Raw genomic sequence first — 20,084 nt, forward strand, 5'->3', positions numbered from 1 at the left:
CATTGAGGGATTTGGGGGATAGTATACCTGCCCCAAGACCCCTCAGGCTGACAGAGTGAGGGTAGATGTGCTTCTGGGTCACCTAGGAAGGGGGGTCTGACTGTGAGCAAGCAGCTCCCTTGCCCAGCAGGATGCATCCACTTCACCCCTGTGGGAGCCACAGTGGGACCCTGGACAGGGCCTCTGCGTCCTTGTGCTGCTGCCTGTAGAGCGGCTGTGGTTGCTAGGACGTGGGTCGCTGGCCCTCACCGTCTGCCCTCCCTCCCGCAGATGCCTGTGTGCTCCTACTTTCTGAAGGGGATCTGCAGCAACAGTGACTGCCCCTACAGCCACGTGTACGTGTCTCGGAAGGCCGAGGTCTGCAGCGACTTCCTCAAAGGTTACTGCCCACTGGGTGCCAAGGTGAGGCCTGCAGGCAGGCATGGGCAGCCTCCCACAGCCCTGACCTTACGTCTCCCTCACAGGCGACTCTGGCCCAGTGACTTGCCAGGGGCTTGTGCAGTGTGAACTGAGGAAAGCGAGGCCAGAGTACCCAGGTCCCCCAGGGAAGCAGGGTCTACAGTGGGTTCACCCCACTGCATGGTGGGCCAGGGATGCAATGGCTGGGGAGGCAAAACCCCTGAGAGACTGCTGTGGGGTGAAGGGGACATTGAAGATTAGGGTTGGAAGAGCTGTGGGTAGATATGGAGCCGTGGCCATCTTAGGGTGGCAGGTATTGGCAGCCCACACCCACATAGCCTGGGATGGAAGGGCTGGGCAGAGCCGAGGGGTTGTCCAGAGGGGCAGGTGAGCCTAGGGTGAGCTGAGGCTGGACCTACTGGAAGTAAGTGGGCAGTGCCAGGTGGGCAGTTAGTGAACTGCTCTCAGGGGATTGGCTTGCCTTGTCCCAGCCCCTCACAATTGCCTGTCTGGCTGCCAGGGCAGCTCAGTCTCGCCTGTGGCTGAGCACCTGTGGGGAACTTCCTTGGCCGAGCAAGTGGGAAGGCCTTCCCATCATTCACTAGGATCCTTCCTGATTCAGGGGGCTGGCCAGAGGTCCCTGCAGGCCTGACCCAGTGGGACCCTTTTCCCCAGCCTCCCACAAGACCTGGGCCAGGGGCCATAGAGAGAACTCTTCAGTCCCTGGCACCCTGAGAGCATCTGTGTTGCACAACCCAGGGGCCTTATGGCAAGGCCCACTGCTGCCCCTTCTAGCTGCAAAGCCTGGGAACATGGTCCTGTGGTGGGCCTGCAGATTAGAGGGAGGACCCCCAATGAAGGTGAGGTCACCAGGCACCAGGGTTGTGTGGGTGCTGGGCCACGCCCCCCCAAGAGCTGGAAAGGCCCAGGTGGCAGGCACAGGAGCACCTCCCTCACTGGCTGCACTTGAGAGGACCCACATAGGAGCTCACCAACACCTGCCCGGCCTCCCTAGAGGTCTGACATCCGCTTCCAGGGAGGACCTGAGACAGTGGGTCCCTGGAGCCAGCCCCGACTCCTGCTGCTGCACTGCCTGCTCACAACATGGGCCCTAACGTGGAGCTGGGGGTCGCCTTGATGGGTACCTGGGCACTGGGCAGGGAAACCCCTCAGGCCCTAGTCCAGGTAGGGGGGCAGGACCCATGGAGGCAACAGACAATTATTGTAAAATATTCCAATTTAAATCAAAGTATCAAAACGATATTTAAGTTCTGCTTCTATTAGTGGAAGTGCTTACTGTGTACGTTTCTGCGCGTCAGGCTGCGTCCTGCCACATGATGGATAGCAGCTTGTGATTACATAGAGGAAAGCGCTGAGCAGGCCAGATCCAGCAGCAGGGAGGCAGCAGCCTGGACCTGGAAGGGTTAATTTTATTCTCTAAATAATAGGAAAAATGCTGAGTCGTCACCTTGCGCCTGGAGTGCGAGTCCTCAGTGGGCCCCAGAGAGCTTGCGATATTCCACTGAATCAAGTGGAATTGTTAACCTTGCTTCTTGAAGCCATGCTTGTTAAAGAGGTGCACTCCCTTCTCTCCTGAATAATTCAGGCTGGGAGTAAATCTATGCTCCTTCCCTTTTCCCAGGCCCAGAAGTCAGCTTCCTCCAGACAGACAGCCCCAGGCCAGCTGTCCCCACCCTCCTGGGCTTTAGGACAGATTGGTGACTGCAGGCCAGTTGTCTTGCATGCCTCTCACCCTGGGGGTCTGACATGACCTCTGCCTAGAGCAGGGAGTGGCAGGTGTGGGCTGTGTTCCCTTTGCCTCCTGGCAGTAGTCACAGGGGCTAGCCTTGACCCGCTGGATAGATATGAGGCCAGTGAGGCTCTCTGCCTATCTCCTCCTGGTTTTGCACATTATGTGGGAATCTTGAAGCCCTTGATGTTTCCTTTCCTCCCACCACCGTGAGCGGGTGCCCTGCGTGGAAGAGCACTCTCGTCTGCCTCTCCGTTCTTCTGTGCGTCTGCATGCACTTTTAACTTACCGCTCCTGTTGCTCCTGCTTGGCTGCCCCAGGCCTTTGCTGCTAACTCCTGTTCCATGTGCAGCTCCGGAGTGTCTAGAGCTCTTCCCTCATTTCTGGTCTCACAGAAAGCTCCAGCTCTGGAATGGCCACTTGCCCAAGAGTCTTGGTTCCTTTGGGGCTTGTTTAAAACGGGTGTTCAGGTGTTGGATGTGGCAGAGCGCCCTGTCGCCAGCCCCGTGCGCAGAGCTGGGGATGCAGGTGTGCGTGTGGGCAGCTGTCCTTCTCAGGGTGTGTGTGTGTGTGTTCTGCTCAGCCTGCTTCGCCATGGCCTGGCAAGTGCTGGGTTTCAACTCCCGTAGTCTGCCCACTCTGGTGCTCCTGGAACCCCGCCCTTACCCTTCTGCTCTAAGCAGAGGTCACATCAGCTCCTCCAAGGGCCACTCAGAGTACCTGCTGTTCTGATGCAATGGTCCCATCGCCACACATCACCCTCGCCTGGTGTCCTCTGTTCAGTCAAAAATCCTTATTTTTTCTGTGGGGCGTAGACCTGGCGTGGTGTTCTTGGCTTGCAGGCTGTGGGTCTGTGCAGGGCCTGCCCCACCCACGCTCTCCGAGAGCCTCTGCCTCTGCTTCTGCTGGCTTCACTGGCCATGACAATCAAGGCAGTGTGGTGACAGGTCCTGCCACCCTCCAGGGCTGTTTCCTTTTTGTAAATTAGAAGGCCATTGTGGTAAAGGGGCCACACCCTTGCATGCTCACTGGGGTTAGTTAGTTGTTAATTGGCAAGTCAGCGGGGATCATACTCAGTGCTCCTCTTCTCCCCAAACTACTTCTCCACCTGTTTGTTATTTCCCCTCTGATTGTGGTGACCCTAAAAGAATAATAAAGTACTTTTCTTTTCGAGACAGAATTTACATACCATGTAATTCACACATTTAAGTGTAGAAACCCGTTTCGGTGGGTTCTGTGTTCTATACTGCTTCTATGTACAGTGCTCAGGACTGAGCCCAGGGCTCAAACACAGCAGGCAGCACTCGAGTGTGGAGCTGGACTGCAGGCCCCCACACTGTTAACTTTTTTTTTTTTTTTTTTTTGCACTAGAGATTGAACCCAGGGATGCTTAACCACCAAGCCGTGTCCCCAGTCCTTTTTTATATTTTATTAGGGTCTCACTGAGTTGCTGAGGCTGGGTTTGAACTTGGGATCCTTCTGCCTCGGACTCCTGGGATTGCAGGCTTGCCCCATGGCATTTAGCAACATTGTTGACTTTTTAAAAACTGCTACAGCAGGTGTGGTGGCTCACATCTGTAATCCTAGCTACTCAGAAGGCTGAGAAAGGAAGATCAAAAGTTCAAAGCCAGCCTCTCAGGGACTTGGCAAGACCTTGCCTCAAAATAAATTTTTAAAAAGTCTGGGGTGCAGCTCAGTGGTAGAGCATTTGCCTAGCATGTGGGAGGCCCTGGGTTCAATCTCTAAGACCACCAAAAAAATTTTTTTTGGTGCAATATGTATATAACAAAATTTACGATCTTCACCATCTTTAGTGGACAACTCAGTGGTGTGGACTTTTTTCATAGCCATGGCAGCTCCTCCAAGGGCCACTCAGAGTACCTGCTGTTCTGACGCAGTGGTGCCATCCATCGTTCCACGCCCCTGGGCCTCTGGAGACACAGTCAGCTGCGTACCCAGTCCTGCTCCAAAGCCAGAGGAGCTGGGAGCTGGCAGAGAGGCAGGGGCATCAGGGGCCAGCTCCAGCTCCAGCTCCAGCTCACGGGCTTGGGGGACACTCACCTCTGCTCCCAAGGGCACTGGGGGGAACCACGCTGTGGCCTAGCTCAGCCCTGGGCTGCAGGCCCCACTTTGGTCAGCCACGGCTCTAGGCTGCTCATGTTCATCGTGGGTCATTACAGCAGCTGGGTCACAAGAAGCCCAGGTTCTCAGCCCAGTTCAGCCAGGCTGCCTGGGTGGAGGTTTGAGGAGGCAGTGTTTGGGGCACACCCAGCCCCCAGAGGGGCCCAGGAAAGAGGGGGCACCGAGGCTCCTAGACCACAGCTGCCCAATACTGGACCTTTCAGAGGCCACTTACCATACTGGCCTGAAGTTGCAGGATGAGAACTCAGGAATGGAGGGCAGGGGAGAGGGTCAGGTGCCATTTCTAACCAAGAGGACAAAGAGCATATTTTGGTTGATCCTAGAAAAGCAGTCCAGAGGCTGAGATCCCAGAAAAGACAAGGACAGAAGGGAGCTTTGATCAGGAAACCTGGTCTCAGGTCTTCTGCCACCGTCCAGGCTTCTGACAGGATGGAGAGTTGAGGAGCCCCGAGTTCTGGGCCTGGGGTCCCTGGCTCCCTCACGCATGCCCGCAGGGGAGAGGCAGGGCAACAGGTTTTCTTTTTCTCTTTTCTTTCTGGTGCTGGCGGGGGCACCTCCCTGGGCATGCCTGCCACTGCACCCCTCCAACAGGCAGGAGCCTGCCAGGCATGGCAGTGGAGCCCCCCATGGGGCAGCTGACTCCCAAGCAGAGCTTTAGACAGAAAGGCTCCCAGCACCCCAGTGCCCTGGGGGCCTGTGGTCACGCAGTGAAGCTGAAGCCTGCACCAGTCCCCCCCCCCCCCAGCAGCCAGCTGAGCCTGGGGCAGGGCGGAACCCAGAGGTATTGTCCTATGGGCTCCTCACAGGACTCTGCAGAGTGAGAGGCTGAGGACAGTGCCGCAGCGCCCCCAGAGCCAGGAGGAGGCAGGAGCTGCTCTGGGGGCGCCAGGTATGGGAGGCAGCCCTGGTGGCCAGCTGAGTGAGGCCATCAGTGCTGGGCTGGCCAGCTGGCACAGGAGAGCAGGTGGGGCAGGCAGCCCGTGCCTGCAGAAGGTCTCTGCACAGTGTGGTGCAGCCATCACTGCTATCAGATGTTTCTAGAACTTTCTCATCACGCCAAGCAGGAACACTGAGAAATGTTAAGCAGTAACTCTCCTTTCCTCTTCACCCACAACCCCTGGCACCCTGTCCAAGGCATTTCCCATGAATGGCATCACACCATGTTTGTGACTTCTTCCACTGGCATCGTCTCTCAAGGTCCATCCGCATGGTGGTGGGTGTCAGCTTCACTCCGTCTCAGGGCTCAAGGGTATTCTATCCCGTGTGTGCACAGGTTCTCCTCATCTGTGCACACACGGTGGTTCTACCTTTGGGCTGCCGTGATAATGCCACAGTGATATTGGCACACATCCATCTGCCTTCACGAGCCTTGGTGTATACCCAGGAGTGGAGTTGCTGGACCATGTGGGGATCCTGTTTAGCTTATTGAGAAGCCACCCAGTTACATTCTGTGTGGCTGAACCCTTTCCCATCCCACCAGCAGTGCATGAGGGTTTACTTTCTCCATGTCCGCCTGCCTCTTGTTGAATTGGTAACAATTTTCCTGAAATTTTTAGAGTGTGTATATACGTATGTATATACACACACACACACACACACACACACACACACACGTATGTATGATCATGTCATCTGAAATCAGAGGTGATTTTGTATTCTCTGTTTCATTCAAAAGCCTTTTCTTACTTTTCCCTGCCTAATTGCTCTGGTTAGGACTTCCAGTACTGTGTCAGGTGGAAGTGGTGACAGTGGGCACCCTTGTCCTGTTCTTCATCTTGGAAGAGTGTTCATGTTTCGCCATTGAGTATGATGGTAGCACTGGGCTTTTCGTGTATGGCATTTATCATGCTGAGGACTTTCCCTTCTACCACTAGTTTGTTGGGTGTTTTTTATTACCAAAGGGTGTGGGAATTTGTCAAACCTTATTTTCTACATCAATTGAGATGATCTTGAGGGGGGCTTTTTCTTCATTCTATTAAGTCGGTCAGTTAATGACATGGACCACATTGAATCATAATCAGTCACAATCAACATATCGATGTTTGTATGTCAACCATCCTTGCATTCTGAAACCAGATCCCATGCAGTCATGACATACAATCCTTTTAACATATTGGAGAATTTGGTTTACAATTATTTTGTTCAGGATTTTCTCATTAATATTCATGAATGGATATTGGTCTGTGGTTTTCTTTTTCTCTTTTCTTTTTCTTTTTCTTTCTTTTTTTTTTTTTTTTTACTATTTTGCCCCAGTTTTTTTTAATTGATTTTTTAAAATAAATAACAGTGGAATGCATTACAACTCATATTACACACATAGAGGACAATTTTTCATACCTCTGGTTGTATATGAAGTATGTTCACACCAATTCATGTCCTCATACGTGTACTTTGGATGATGATGTCCATCACATTCCACTATCACTGCTAACCCCTGCCCTCTCCCCACTCTCCCTTCTCCTCCCATCCTTCTCCCCTATCTAGCCCGTGGTATTCTTATACTGTCTTTCTCTGGCTTTGATATGAGGATAATACTGGCCTTGCAGAATGAGTTAGTAAATTTTGGGGAAGAATTTGAGGAGAATTGGTGCTCATTCGCCAGTGAGGCCTTCTGCTCTCAGGTTTTCATTCTTGGGAGGTTCTTGATTACTGATTGAATCTCTTTAACTATATAAAGACTAATTCAGACTTATTTGAGTCAGTTTTGGTATAGATTGTGTATTTCTATAAATTGGTCCATTTCATCTAAATTATCAAATTTTTTAATTATTTCCCAGTTATTGTTTTGATGTCTTTCAGGTCTGTAGTGATCACAGTTTCAGGGCTGGGTATATAGCTCAGTTGGTAAAGTGCTTGCCTTTACCAACTAAAGTTCAATCCCCAGCATCACTGGAAAAAAAAAAATCTTTCCTGGTACTGGAAAGAGGTGACTTTAATGTTTTCATTAAAGTTTTTTTGCAAGAGACTTCAAGAGACTTGTCAACTTCATTGATCTTTTCAAAGATCCAGCTCTTCATTTCACTGATTTTTTCCATTTGTTTTTTTCTTTTGATTTCATTGCTTTCTGCTCTTACTGTGTTTCTGACTGCTTTGGGTCTGTTTTGCTCTTTTTCCCTTGTAGCTTTCCTGAGATGGGATCTTGATAATTAATTTGAAGTTTTTCCCTTTTTTTTTATAAGTTTTCTTTCTTTCTTTTTAAATTTTTTTTTAAGTTGTAGATGGACACAGTATCTTTATTTATTTGTTTGTTTGTTTGTTTGTTTTATGTGCTACTGAGAATCGAACCCAGGGTCTCACACCTGCGAGGCAAGTGCTCTACCACTGAGCGCAGCCCCAGCCCCAGCCCTGGAGTTTTCTTTCTCAGATACTAATACAACCACTCCTGATTTCTTTGGAAAAAGTCTGTGTGATACATCTTTTTTCCATCTTTTTATTTTCACTTTACCAATGTATTATGTTTGAAGTAACCATTCTTTTTTAAATTTTTTTTTATTTTAACTAGTTATACATGACAGCAGGATGCATTCATGCACTTTGATATATCATACATAGATGGGATATAATTTCTCATTTTTCTGAGTATACACGTTGCAAAATCATATTGGTCAAGCAGTCACATATACACATACAGTAATAATGTCTGTTTCATTCTCTGTCTCCTGTCCCCACTTCCCCTCCCATCCCCCCCCCATCTCTTTCCTCTACCTAATCTAAGGTAATGCTGTTCTTCCCTAGTACCTGCTCCTGCCCGCCTTACTATGAGTTAGCATCTGCACATTAGAGAAAACACTCGGCCTTTGGTTTTGTGGGATTGGCTTATTTAGCTTAGCTTGATATTCTCCAACTCCAACTATTTACTGGCAAATGCCATCCAATCATTTTTATAGACAGCAAATAGTTGTCACATTATTAAATCCACTATGCACTTGTTATCTTTTAATTAGTGTATTTATGCGATTTACACTTAGTGTAGTTTTGATCTATCGAGGCTTAAGTCTGTCATTGGTTTGGTTGTTTTTGTTCTTTCTGGTTTTGTCTTGTTCCTGCCTTCTGTGGATTACTTTTTAGAATTGTATTTTGATTTATCTATAGTATTTTTAGTATATGTCTTTATATAATTTTCTTAATGGTTTTCCTAGGTGTTTTATATTCATAACTAATCAAAGCCTACTGGTATTGGCATTTTATCAGTTTGAATCAAGTGTGGGAAGCGTTATGTCCCTTTAGCCTTCTCCATGTGTAGTTGTCCTAAGTGTTTTCTCCATGTACATTTAGAACCACATTAGACACTATTATAATTCTCACTTCCACCACAAACATGATTTAGAAAACTTGAGAAAGAAAATCCACTGTGTCTGTCCATATTTTTGTTTATCCTCTTCTTTATTCTTTCCTGCTGTTCAAGGGCTTTTTTTCACTATTATCTTTCTGTTTAGAGGACTTCTATATTCATTTTTTTTCCTTTTTTTTAACTGGAGATGGAGTCTTGCTGAGTTGTCTAGGTCAGCCTCTAATTGGTGGGCTCCAGTGATCTTCCCACTTCAGCCTCTGAAGTAGATGGAATTAGAGGTGTTACCACCACCTGTACCTGACCCTTACTTTTCATGGTAGATCAACTGATGACCAATTGTTTAACTTTTCTTTCATCTGAGAATATTTTGACTTCCCCTTTCTTCCTCGGGGTGGGGGCATATCTCCAAATGTAAGATTCTTGGTTGACAGTTCTTTCAGTTTGAAAAATGTCATGCTTCCTACTTCTGTCCTCCATGATGTCTGATAACTTCACTATTGTTTGAACATTTTTCCACTCCGGCTTCCTGCCATCAGCTCTCAGGCTCCTGTGTGTGTCCCCTTTCCTGTGGACAGGCCTGGATCTTTGTCCCCTCCCTGAGGCCCTCTTTCCCTGCTCTGCTTATGGCTAGATGTCTCTGCACACTTGCCATGGTCTCACCTGCATGGCTATCTTGGCCTGCGGGATGCCTTGGCACAGACCAGGGACACTGCACACCCTGGTCCTCGATGCTGCTAACCTCCCAGTCTCCTCCCTCCACCTCTCCCCGGGGCCACACCTGGCTCTGCCCCTCTCACAGCTCTGGCCTCCCACCTCTGCCTCCTGTTCCCCCCACTGGCAGATCTCGCACCTCTTCTGCCCTCCTCTTAAGCCCTCCCCAGACCTCTCACCACACACAGCTGCCCTCCAGCGTGCTCTTCCCAGCTGACCTGCCCACTCCAGCTCATGCTGCTCCCCAGTGAGCACCCCTCCCACAGCCTCAGCCCCTGTGCTCCTCCCTCCGGGGCCTCTCAGCCCTGTCCTGAAGTGGGCGGTTCCCTCCCCATGCTCGCTCATTTGGGGCTATTGATGGCTTTTAGACCAGGTCCCTCCTGTAGCCCTACTTCCTCCTCATCCTCTGCTGTCCCCATCTGCTGCGCCCATCCTTGGGCAGAGACCCGTTGCTGTGGAGCTTCTTCCTCCCATGGCCTCAGTGCCTTGGGATGAATACAGGGCCCACCCAACGACACCAGACCCCACCTTCCGCCCACTCTGGCCTCACTGGGTACCTCTGGTGACTTGTACTGCCCCACTTCAGCACAAAGCTCATGGTCACTTATTGTGTTTAATGAACATTTACTTTGGAATCATTTTAGATTTACCAAAAACATGCAGAGCCTCCAGGGAGCTCCCGCCTCCCATCCTGATGACACCCTGCGTGACCACAGCTAGTATCCAGACTCCGGAGCCAGCAGGGGCACAGCCCTGCCAGCCTCCGCCAGCCTCCCTCAAGGCTGCACGGACGGGGTTTCCTTGCTCCCTGATGCCCATTTCTGTCCCAGGGTGCAGCACGGTGTGTAGTCCCCGTCCCCCGCGTCAGGGTGAACCAGGAGCAGGTGAGGGAGGCCTGGACTTGGCCAGGCCAGCAAGAGTGGGGTGAGGGTCTGGAACATCTTCTTTGGACAGTGGGAAGGAGGCTGGTGTGTCCACTGTGAACAGGGTCCACCAACAGTTCATCTGTGGAGATGGTGCTGGCCATGGCTTAGGGCCTGTGTCAAGCACTGGGTGATGTGGAGGGGCAGTGGCCCTGGACCTCTCTGGTGTGGGGGTTGCTGTGGACAAGCCATTGGGCACAGTCACCCAGAGATGAGTATGCCGAGCAGACCCACCTGGTCCCTGCAGGCCATCTGCCAGCACAGCCACCCCCCATGGCTGCCCTGGCCTAGAGTGGCAACCAATGAGGAAGGGCCCCTCTGCCCGCCATGTGCAAGGCCTCGCGGTCTGATATGTGCTCCATGGGGCGGAACACAGCCTGACACCACTGTGGGATTTCCTTGAAGGCCCCTGATGACCTTCCTCAGTGTCCTGAGGTGGGTGAGGAAGCCGGTGACTAGTGAATTGCTTGAACATGGCTTTGGCTTCGCAGGCCTCTGACCTGACGCTCAGGTACCACGCCACAGCCCCTCAGCACAGCAGGACCTGCCTCCAGCCGCCCTCCGGGTGGCCCAGCCTCCTTCCCTCCTGGCCACTGAGAGCGCTGGCCAGTGTTGTGCCTGTCGGTCTGCATTTCTGACCTGAGGTGAGGCCGGCCCTCTTCCCGGGAGCCCTCATACCTCTCTTGGGGGCCTTTCTGGTGAGGGGTGGGCATCTTCAGGAGGTTTGCGAGTGTAAGATATGGATGTCACTGAAGTATAAACGGGTACTCGGTTTCTGTAGCCACACCATGGCGCGCATCTTCTTCCAGTGTGTGGTGTGGTTTTTTGTCTCTCTGTGGTATGATTTAAAGAACAGAAGTTCCTAACTTTAATGGATGTAGCTTTATCAGTCTTTTCCTTTGCAGTTTGCACCCTTAGTATCTTGTACAAGAAAACCTTCTGTACGCCAATGCATGCTAAATTGCCTTCTGTCTTTAGGACTAGGATCTTATTTTTTGAGATACTGGGAATTGAACCCAGGGCCTCTCTACACTAGGCAAGCTTATGTCCCGCGCCACACCCCAGGGCAGGGCTGGGACTTGGAATCCTCTGGAACTGGGTTTGGCCGGGATGCGAGGCAGAACCCAGCCCACTTGGCACAGTGCCCTGCTGCAGGCAGCCGTGCTCCCAGTGGTCCTCGTGCCAGTCTGCCAGTCCAGCCCTTGCATGAGTGCAGGGTGCCTCCAGCTCCCTTCTCCTCACGGCTGGCTGTGCCTGAGCCAGTACCACACTTAAGTTATCTGAGCTACGTGACTCAGTGGTGGAGTGCTTGACCAGCATGTGCAAGGCCCTGGGTTCTATCCCCAGGAATGCAAAAATTCAAAAATAATTCATAATAAAGCAAGTTCCTTCACCTCACTGATTTCCTTTGGGAGGTTTTCATGGTTCTTACCTTTTATTCTTCCAAACATGTATTTTAACCTCTTTTTTTTTTTTTTTTTTGCTGTGCTAGAGATTGAGCCCAGGGTCTCACATATGCTAGGCAAAAGAATGTTTTAAATCTACTTTATTAAGTTAAAAAAAAATATTTTGGCCAAGTGTGTAGCACATGCCTATAATCCCAGTGACTCGAAAGGTGAGGCAGGAGGATCTCAAATTCAAGGCCAGCCTGGGCAACTTTGAGACCCTGTCTCAAACTAAAAATAACAAGTCTGGTGCAGTTCCCCGGAGTTCAGTCCCCAGTACCAAGAACGAAACACAGAAAGGCCCCTTGGGGCTCTAACAGGCGTCGTCCGGACCCTGTGGTGGAGGTGGTGATAGCTGCTGCTGCCTATGCCACAGTGAGCCTTGTGGACAGGAGGGTGGCACCCATCCTTCCTGTGCAGGCCTCTCTTGGATGTCTAGAGTTCCTGTTTTCTGATAGGTGTACCTCTGGCATGTTGTTTTGGGGGGGAGGGTTGGTACTGGGGGTTGAATAGGGCTTCACAGATGCTAGGTGAGTGCTCTGTCACTGAGCTCAATCCCTTTTTATTTTATTTTGAGACAAGTTCTCACTAAGTTGCAGAGGCTGACCTTGAACATGGGATCCTCCTGCCTCAGCCTCCTTAATAACTGGGATGACAAGCTGGGCTGCCATGCCCAGCTTCTTATTTCTTTTTCTTTTTTTTAATATTTATTTTTCAGTTGTAGTTGGACACAGTACCTTTATATTTATTTATTTATTTCTATGTGGTGCTGAGGATCGAATCCAGGACCTCACACATGCTGGGCGAGAGGTCTACCACTGAGCCACAGCCACAGCCCGTATTCTTTTGAGTCCAAATGCATTTTCTTGCCTGGTGCACTGACTCGGATCCAGGACATGCGGATTGGTGGCCATGGGGTTTCTGGCCTTTCCCATTGACAGTGATACTTTATGGAAGGCTGTCTAGAGTATGCTAAGGAGTCCCCTTCCACCACTAATTAGCTAAGTGTTCCTTTTTTCAACTTTGAATCAAGGCTGAATTTTATTAAATACTGTTGTCCTATTTACTGAGGTGTTCATATGACTCTGCCCTTTGAGCCTGTTAACGTACTATTAATCTCTGTTTATTGATTTTTCTTTTTCTTTTTGTCACTCTGTTTTTGTGCACTGACTTTCTGGTGTCAAACCAGCCTTGCATTCCACCTGATCCTGGGAGATCAGTGTCTCCGTATGTTACAGACCATCTCTGGCTTGGGGAGGCGGGGTGCTCTGGCACCCTTTTTTGTAAGGTTGTCCCAAGTGGACTTTTATCATATGGTCCTGGTCAGGTTTTGGTTTTACAACTTTTCTGGCCTCATAAGCAAACAGTTTTTTTCTGTTTTCCCATTCTATGAGTCAGTTTATGAAAGATCAGAATTATGTGCCTCATAAATATGTTAGAACTCTGGGATATAGCTTTCTTTGCTTCTCAACTACTGATGGAGATTCTGTTATGGTTGTAACAAGACGCAGGTTTGAGTGTTCTTCCTGTTGGTCTGTCTGGAGCTGGATGTGCCCGTCTGTCCCGAGGTGCTGGCCTGTGGTCTGTCCTCCTGCTCCCCGCTTCTCGTCTCACCTGACATGCCCCTGGCATCAGGGTTTCCCAGGAGCAGCCTGGTGCAACCTGGGTCTGATTTCTGCCCAAGTCCGCTGCCTCCCTGTAACGTCACACCCGTGTGTGAGGCTCTGGTTGCCCCACTGGGTGCCGAGTGTCATCGGCCCCGCACCCCTAGTTGGATTAATCATTCAATGATAGTTTCCCTACTGCAGGTCTTGCAAGCTGGGGGCGGGGGGGCGGTGGCCAGCTGGCTGTGCTTGCCCTTGCCCTTGTGCTCCTAGGGGCTCTTCCTCCTTGTACCTTCTCCTCCTGGCTCTCGGGTGGCCTGGGGAATGTCTTTACCCTCCACCTTAGAGTTCTGGTTGTCTTCAGAGCAGCACTGTCTGGTGGCAACACGTGAGCCCCATGGGTAGTTTGAGCTGGAGGGTGCAGCTCCATGGCAGGGGCTTGCCCAGCATGAGCAAGGCCCCGGGTTCATCCCCAGCAACAAATAAATAAGTGAAAAAGGGAAAATAATAGGTGAGATATACTTTATTAAGCACAGTATATCACAACATGTAACTAAGGAAAAAATTGCAAATTTGGTATTTTACCTTCTTGTTTTTCTGTTGAGTCTAAACTCCGAAGTCTGGCCTCCACACAGGCTGGGTCTTGGGCCCAGAGCCACCTTGTGGAGCTGGACCCACTCTGTCCAGCACCCCGTCCACTCCTGCGCCTCTGTCATCTGCTGTGGAGCCCTGGTGACGTCCCTAAGGCACTTGCTGGCCAGCACGAGCAAGCACCTCTGCTCACAGGGCCTGGGCTCATGTGCGTCCTGCCGGTGGGCCTCTTCCTGCCTGCCTGGGCTCTGGCTGTGCTGTCCCCTTCTCCTCTGCCTGCCACACTGCCCTGGGTTTCAGGGCCCTGTGTTACTGGCCAGGCCCAGCACAGAGGGGACTTGACTCTGTGGGGATGAGTGAGTGAATTGGGAGCTCTTGCCCAAGCTGCTCTCTCTGTGGCAGGGTAGGTGACTACGGGGCAAGATGGGCATGGGGCAGGGGCAAGGTGTCTGCCTGGCCAGCCCGCTCACTGCAGCCGGCCCCTCATGCTCCACACGCCGTCCCCCATTAGGCCCTCAATCCTGGGTGCTGGAAGCAGGGCCAGGCTGGTTCTGTGGGGCCTGAGATGAAAAGCCTCAAGGTGGGATCTGCGCTGGGGCCCTGGCCTGGTGTTGAGTTGGACTCGGTGGGCTCTGTAGGTTCTGTGGGATCTAAGTTCAAGGTGGAGCGGCCTGTCACCAGTCTAGGGGAGACACAGTAGGGGTGCTGCAGGCCAAGTGGATTGTGGCTCCCTCCTCCAAGTTGTGCCTATCTGAGCCAGCTGCAGCAGGGTGGGGGGACACAGTGGGGAGACTTTGTCCCTAATAAAACCTTGGACTCAGGTGGGAGGTAGGAGTGAGGGGCCAGGAAGGAAGGCCCTGAGTGCCCATCCCCATCCTGGAGCCGCTCAGTAGGGTGCAGCCAAGGCTTCTCGCCTCCCTGTGGCCTGGTAACAGAGCCGAGGCCCAGTGGCTGCCCGGAGCACCTGCCTGCTGGCGCCCCTTCTCCTCTGGGTATAATTAGCCCCACGACAGGTGCTGTGGATCGAGTGCCCAACCCAGCCCTGACCCAGTGCTGCCCGGCCTTAGCCGACCTGCCGCACCCCATGGCCCGGGCTCCAGCCTGAACCCTGCCTGGCAAGGTCCCCTGAGGCCTCAAGCCCCACCTGCCTTCCTCTGGGCTTTCACCACACCCACCAGGATGGACAGGCTGTCAAGTGGGGGTGGTAGACAGGCAGAGCCCTGGACAGTGGCCTGGCCTCAGGCTCTGGGAGTCCTCAGGATGGCCGGTCCCTCAGGCCATGTCCAGGGGCCCAGCAAGCCACTTGGCCTGGTGACCTCATCCTTCCAGTGAGACACCTCCAGCGCGAGACCCAGGGGGCACCCTGCAGCTGCAGGGACGCCTCCCAGTGCCATGCACAGCGTCCGTGCAGCACACCCAGCTGTGTCCCTTCTCCCCCAGTGCAAGAAGAAGCACACACTGCTGTGCCCGGACTTTGCCCGTAGGGGTGCATGTCCTCGGGGCACCCAGTGCCAGCTGCTCCATCGCAACCAGAAGCGCCATGGCCGGCGGGCAGCTACGCCCCCCACCCCAGGGCCCAGCGAAACAACTCTCAGGAGCAGAATGTCAGCTGGCCACGGACCCAGGTGATGGGGTGGTGGGTGCTGCATTGTTTGTGACAGAGGTGGCCCAACCCTCCCCTGGGGACATTGACCCTCTGGGGTGAGTCCCCACCCAGTAACTTCTTGTAACTGCAGATCCAAAAACAAATGTCAGTCTGAGGCAGGAAATGGAGTGGAGGTCCCTGAGCTTCAGACCCAAGGGTGTCCCAGACAATGGAGGGAGGTGGGGGCTTTCAGAAACCCACTCCCCAGAAGAGGGAATGGAGCTGGGCTCCCAGGAGGGGCTTGTGGAATGGCGAGCCCCCTGTAGATGAGGAAACTGGCTGCAGACAGGGACAAAACAGCACGGAGCAGAGTTTCCCACTAGCTAGCCGACCCCGGCTGCCTCAGCCAGAGGCCCTGAGACCAGCCTGTCCTTGGGGCCTAGGGTCAAGCTGGGACCTGGGTGGAGACACCTGTGGCTGCTGTGACAGGAAGTGGGGGCCAGGGGCCAGGAGACCTGTCACTGGGATAGTTGCAACAGGAGATTGCTAGTGCCCTCAGAGCCCCTGACTGCCAGGCAGCTGCCCACCCTTACTGCTGCTCTCTTCCTTTCCCTTTCCTACAGGAAGCCCTCGGCTACCCAGCGTCCCACCAGACAGACGCCCAGCTCCCCCACCTCCAGGGCTGCAGTCCCACCCTCTCCCTCCCTCTCCCCCTCCCCCTCCCCACAGGCTTTGGCTTCAGCCTCGCCATTGTCATCAAAGGCTTCCTCCCCCTCCACCCCCTCCGCCCCCTCCTCTCCCCCCTCTACTTTGGACCAGGAGGAGCCATCTCTCCAAGAGAGAGCCGCCTCATCCAGGACAGGCTCAGGTAGCCTCTGCAAGCTGCCGTCCTTCATCTCCCTGCAGTCCTCGCCAAGTCCAGGAGGCCATCCCGGGGTCCGGGCTCCAAGAGGCCCCCTCATCAAGGACTCAGGTAGGCAGCCTGGCTGTTCTTGAACCCGGCTGGTGCCACCAGGGGTCATTTTAAATATGCACTTCGACCCCACCAAGGGGGTCTCCAGGTGGGGGCTGGTGAGTCAGTGAGTGCCCTGTATGCCTCTGCTGGCAAGGGGCAGGGCCAGTGCATCAGTGGCCACCATGCGCATCAGTGGCCACCATGCAGACCACCCCAGCCAAGGGCTGATTTAATTAGAAAGCACCCATTTTCTGTTAATTTGTTCTGGAAGATCTCCGCACACTCCTGGAGAGAACAGATGTTCCCTCTCCCCAATGAGCATTTGGGGCTTGGTAAATGGCTCCACTCAGCCTTGTTTAGGAGAGAAAAGAGGATTTTATGGCTGCAAACGACCCTTTCTGTAAACATTTTACAGCTCTCTGCGTGTTTGAGTGACGATAAACCCCACGCAGCTCGGCGGGCTGCAAATTTGCGACCATACGGCTATCATTTTATTGTCATATTTCACGGTCGTAACGTTAATGGAAGATGCTTGCTGCAGGCTTCTCTAACAGCCCCGCTGAGCACACTCGAGCCCTGCGTGGAGGGGCTGCCTCCTGGCATCCTGGTGGAGCGCAGAGACACAGCCGGGCCTCCTCCCAGTCCGACCCAGGAGGAGCACCAGCTCCTCCCATCTGGGTGGCCCCTCAGCAGGGAGCAGCTGGGGACCCTGAGGCAGCCATCTCTTTATGTTTTTTTTTAAAGGTCAGGAACCCAACAGCCTGTCCCAGGACCAGAGGAGGCATGGGGTGCCGGAGGCCCTGCATGTAGCCTGGGTGGTCAGGAGAAAGACTTCAAGGCCATGCAGGATTTGGCCAAGAGGGCAGCGTGAGGGGCAGGTGTAGTCAGGTCTGGGGCAGTCTAGCAGGAAGCCCCCGTGGAGGGGCAGGCCAGTGGCATCTAGGCCTGCTGCTGCTGCTGGCCTGGCACCCAGCTCTGGTTCAGCTGAGTAGGGATGTCAGAAGGAACCTTGCAGGGGCACGTGGGTGTCATGCCTGTGGGCAGCAGTACCAGTCCACAGGCTGCTGTTACCCCTGAGAGGGTCCCCGACAGACCTGGAACATGTATGGGAGGGAGGAGAGGCTGATGCCCAGTGAGCATATACCTGCCTGGGATGTGCCCCTCCCTCCTGAGGCCCCTGCCCTGGAACCGTGTCCTTCCCACACATCCTGTTAGGGCCTTGCCCAACTCACCCTGTGGATTCTCGGCTCAGCCCCTGCCCGTGTGCCTGCGTGTGTGTGTGTGTGTGTGTGTGTGTGTGTGTGTGTGTGTACGCGCGCGTCTGGCAGCCTTCTTCCCAGGTGTGAGCAGTGTGTGCCCTTGCGTCTCTGTGCACCTGATATTTATAGCTCAGCCTGCAGAGTATTGTGGCTCCCGCCTGTGGAGGGACTGCCCAAGCCCAGGAAGGCCCCTGGACCTGCAGAGACCCAAAGACTCCTTCCCATCTTGATCCCTCAGGCAGAGGCTTGCCAGGGCTCTGCAGCAGCAGACAGGCAGTGGGCAGGGACTGGGAGGCGGTGGCCTGGTCTTTAAAACCCCGTTGGGCAGGCCTGGGCTTATGAGCCCTAACTAGAAATTTGGGGGATGGATGTGGTGGTCCCTCCTGGCCGGGGTTACCTAGCACCTGACCTTTGCCCTCTCTATGCAGGGAAGCCACTACACATCAAACCGCGTCTGTGAGGACCCCAGGGACCAGCCCACACCTACCTCAGACCTTCACCCCTGGAGAGGATAGAGGCTCTGTCCATCACTCTGCCCCCGCAGAGGAGCCACCTGCCACCAAGTCCCCCAGGGACCGCAGGGGCGCCACTCTGCCTGCCTGGCTCTCTGCCTTCTGCAGCCTGTGCGCCCAGGGCCTTGTCTTCCTCCTTGGGGCCAGCCCTGTGCAGCAGGCAACCTGCCCTACCCTCCCTGCCCCTGGGCCTCAGTCCCGCACCCAGGACTTGCCCCCCACCCTCTACCCCGTGGGGTGCTGTGTGGGCTTTACCCCCAGGCCTGTACCTCCCTGTGGGTAGGGCAGCAGCCCTGCGATGTATGTCCCTTGCCCTTCCCACCCGGGACCCCTGCCAGGGGAAGAGGCCATTGGCCAGGCCCCCAGCAGGCATTTTATGTTCAGCAATAAAGGTTCTGTCCTGTGTCGTTGGCCCATCCTGACTACCCCATGCCCACAGGGCCCTGGCTCGGAGGGAGATGGGCAGCTAGAGAGCAGAGACCCCAGGTGGCCGAGAGGGTTGGAGGCAATCTCTCTGGATGCCCAGGTCAGCACAGCTTGGGGTCAGGAGGGGCACTCTGGGGACATGAGTGGGAAAGGCTAGAGTCAAGGCAGGAGCAGAGGAGGCCCAACCACCCAGAGAGGACTCAGTACAGGGTGAGGCTGGAGGGCACAGGGCTATTGGGGTATCTACCCTGCAGACTCTCCCAGAGCCCCCCCCCCCCAGGGAGGCAGCTCAGCTGTCCCGGGTGATCATCCAGGACCTCAGACTGCTGTATAGGCCCCTCAACCTCTGACCACACCATGTCCACCAGATCTCTGCCCATGAAGTGGGCCTCATGACACCAGCCTCAAAGGGGGCCAGGACCAAGGCTGATTGGTCTCCGTCCCCACCTCGTGGGCCCTCTGCAGCTGTATCTGACAGGATAGCAGATGCTGGAACCTGGACTTGGCAGGAAGGACAGCCCCAGCCCCAGCCCCTGCCCCGCCCCGGCCGAGGCTGAAGAGAGCCCCTGCTGCTGACCTCTGGAGCCTGAGCCAAGAGGGCCTCCCAGTGGCCTCCAGATACACCTGGGGGCAATCGTTTGCAAGGCCCGTGTCCATGTCTGACCACACACCACCCCTGGCCACCTTGCTAGGGTCCTTTCATGCCCACATGGCCTCATGGGGTGAGCAGATTGTTAGGTGGCTGCCTTTGAGCCTGCCTGCCTTGGCGGGCAGGGTCCAGGCTGGGGGCTAGCAAGGGACTGCAGGGCTGGGGCCTGCACAGCAGCAGCAGGCTCTGGCAACCAGGGCCAGACAGCCAGAGCATAGAGCCGCCTCCCGGGACAGTCTGGACGGACCCAGGAGATGGCAGAGGCGAGGGCACCCTCAGGGCACTCAGAAGTGCTACCCATAACGGCACTGGTGGCTCTGGTCCCAGGTGGCCAGCCGCAGGGCTGCCTCACCTGCTCCCACAGGCTCCCCACGGAGAGCAGGCCTTTGACAGCTTGCAGTCATCCCTGTCTCCCTGGGCCGAGGGGACACAGGTCTGGCCAGCCAGATGGAGAGCTGTAGTGGTTTGCACACACCATCAGCAAAGTAGACTCAGGCTGGCGTTGCAGGTCAGACTCCCTGGAAACTTCTGGCTTCACGGGTGGTCACAGGTGGACGTGGGCACATTCTCAATCCTCGTGGTCATGCCCCCAGTGGTCTCCACTGCAATTGGGTCCTAGCAGCCCAGGAGACAGCCATACGGGCAACCATCACCCATTTGCCTGCCAGGAACCACAGGGAGACCCACCCCACAGGTCTGCTGTTGTAGCCCCAGTTCCACAAGCGCTGGACAGCCACACGGCCCACACAGGACCTGGGCATCACAAGGAGGTGGTGAGGTATGGTGCTGGCTTAGGCCCACTGCCCCTGCCCCTGGTGCTATCCACTGCCTGCAGCTGCTGG

The 20,084-nt window shown here is 54.1% G+C and overlaps 1 protein-coding gene across 2 annotated transcripts in view; it reads left to right on the plus strand.

The window, feature by feature from the left end:
• The window catches only part of Zc3h3 (zinc finger CCCH-type containing 3), an 83,980-nt gene extending 65,407 nt beyond the window's left edge, over nucleotides 1-18,573 (plus strand). For both annotated transcript variants that reach the window (XM_013355930.4, XM_078016565.1), the window contains 4 exons: nucleotides 271-402; nucleotides 15,297-15,481; nucleotides 16,065-16,414; nucleotides 18,084-18,573. In XM_013355930.4, coding sequence (XP_013211384.2) covers nucleotides 271-402; nucleotides 15,297-15,481; nucleotides 16,065-16,414; nucleotides 18,084-18,115 — 699 coding nt within the window. In that variant the 3' untranslated portion in view covers nucleotides 18,116-18,573. The remainder of the gene's footprint in view (nucleotides 1-270; nucleotides 403-15,296; nucleotides 15,482-16,064; nucleotides 16,415-18,083) is intronic.
• Nucleotides 18,574-20,084: the final 1,511 nt, after the last annotated feature.

The sequence above is a fragment of the Ictidomys tridecemlineatus genome, chromosome 7 (genome assembly GCF_052094955.1).
Source record: "Ictidomys tridecemlineatus isolate mIctTri1 chromosome 7, mIctTri1.hap1, whole genome shotgun sequence".
NCBI classification, from domain to species: domain Eukaryota; kingdom Metazoa; phylum Chordata; class Mammalia; order Rodentia; family Sciuridae; genus Ictidomys; species Ictidomys tridecemlineatus.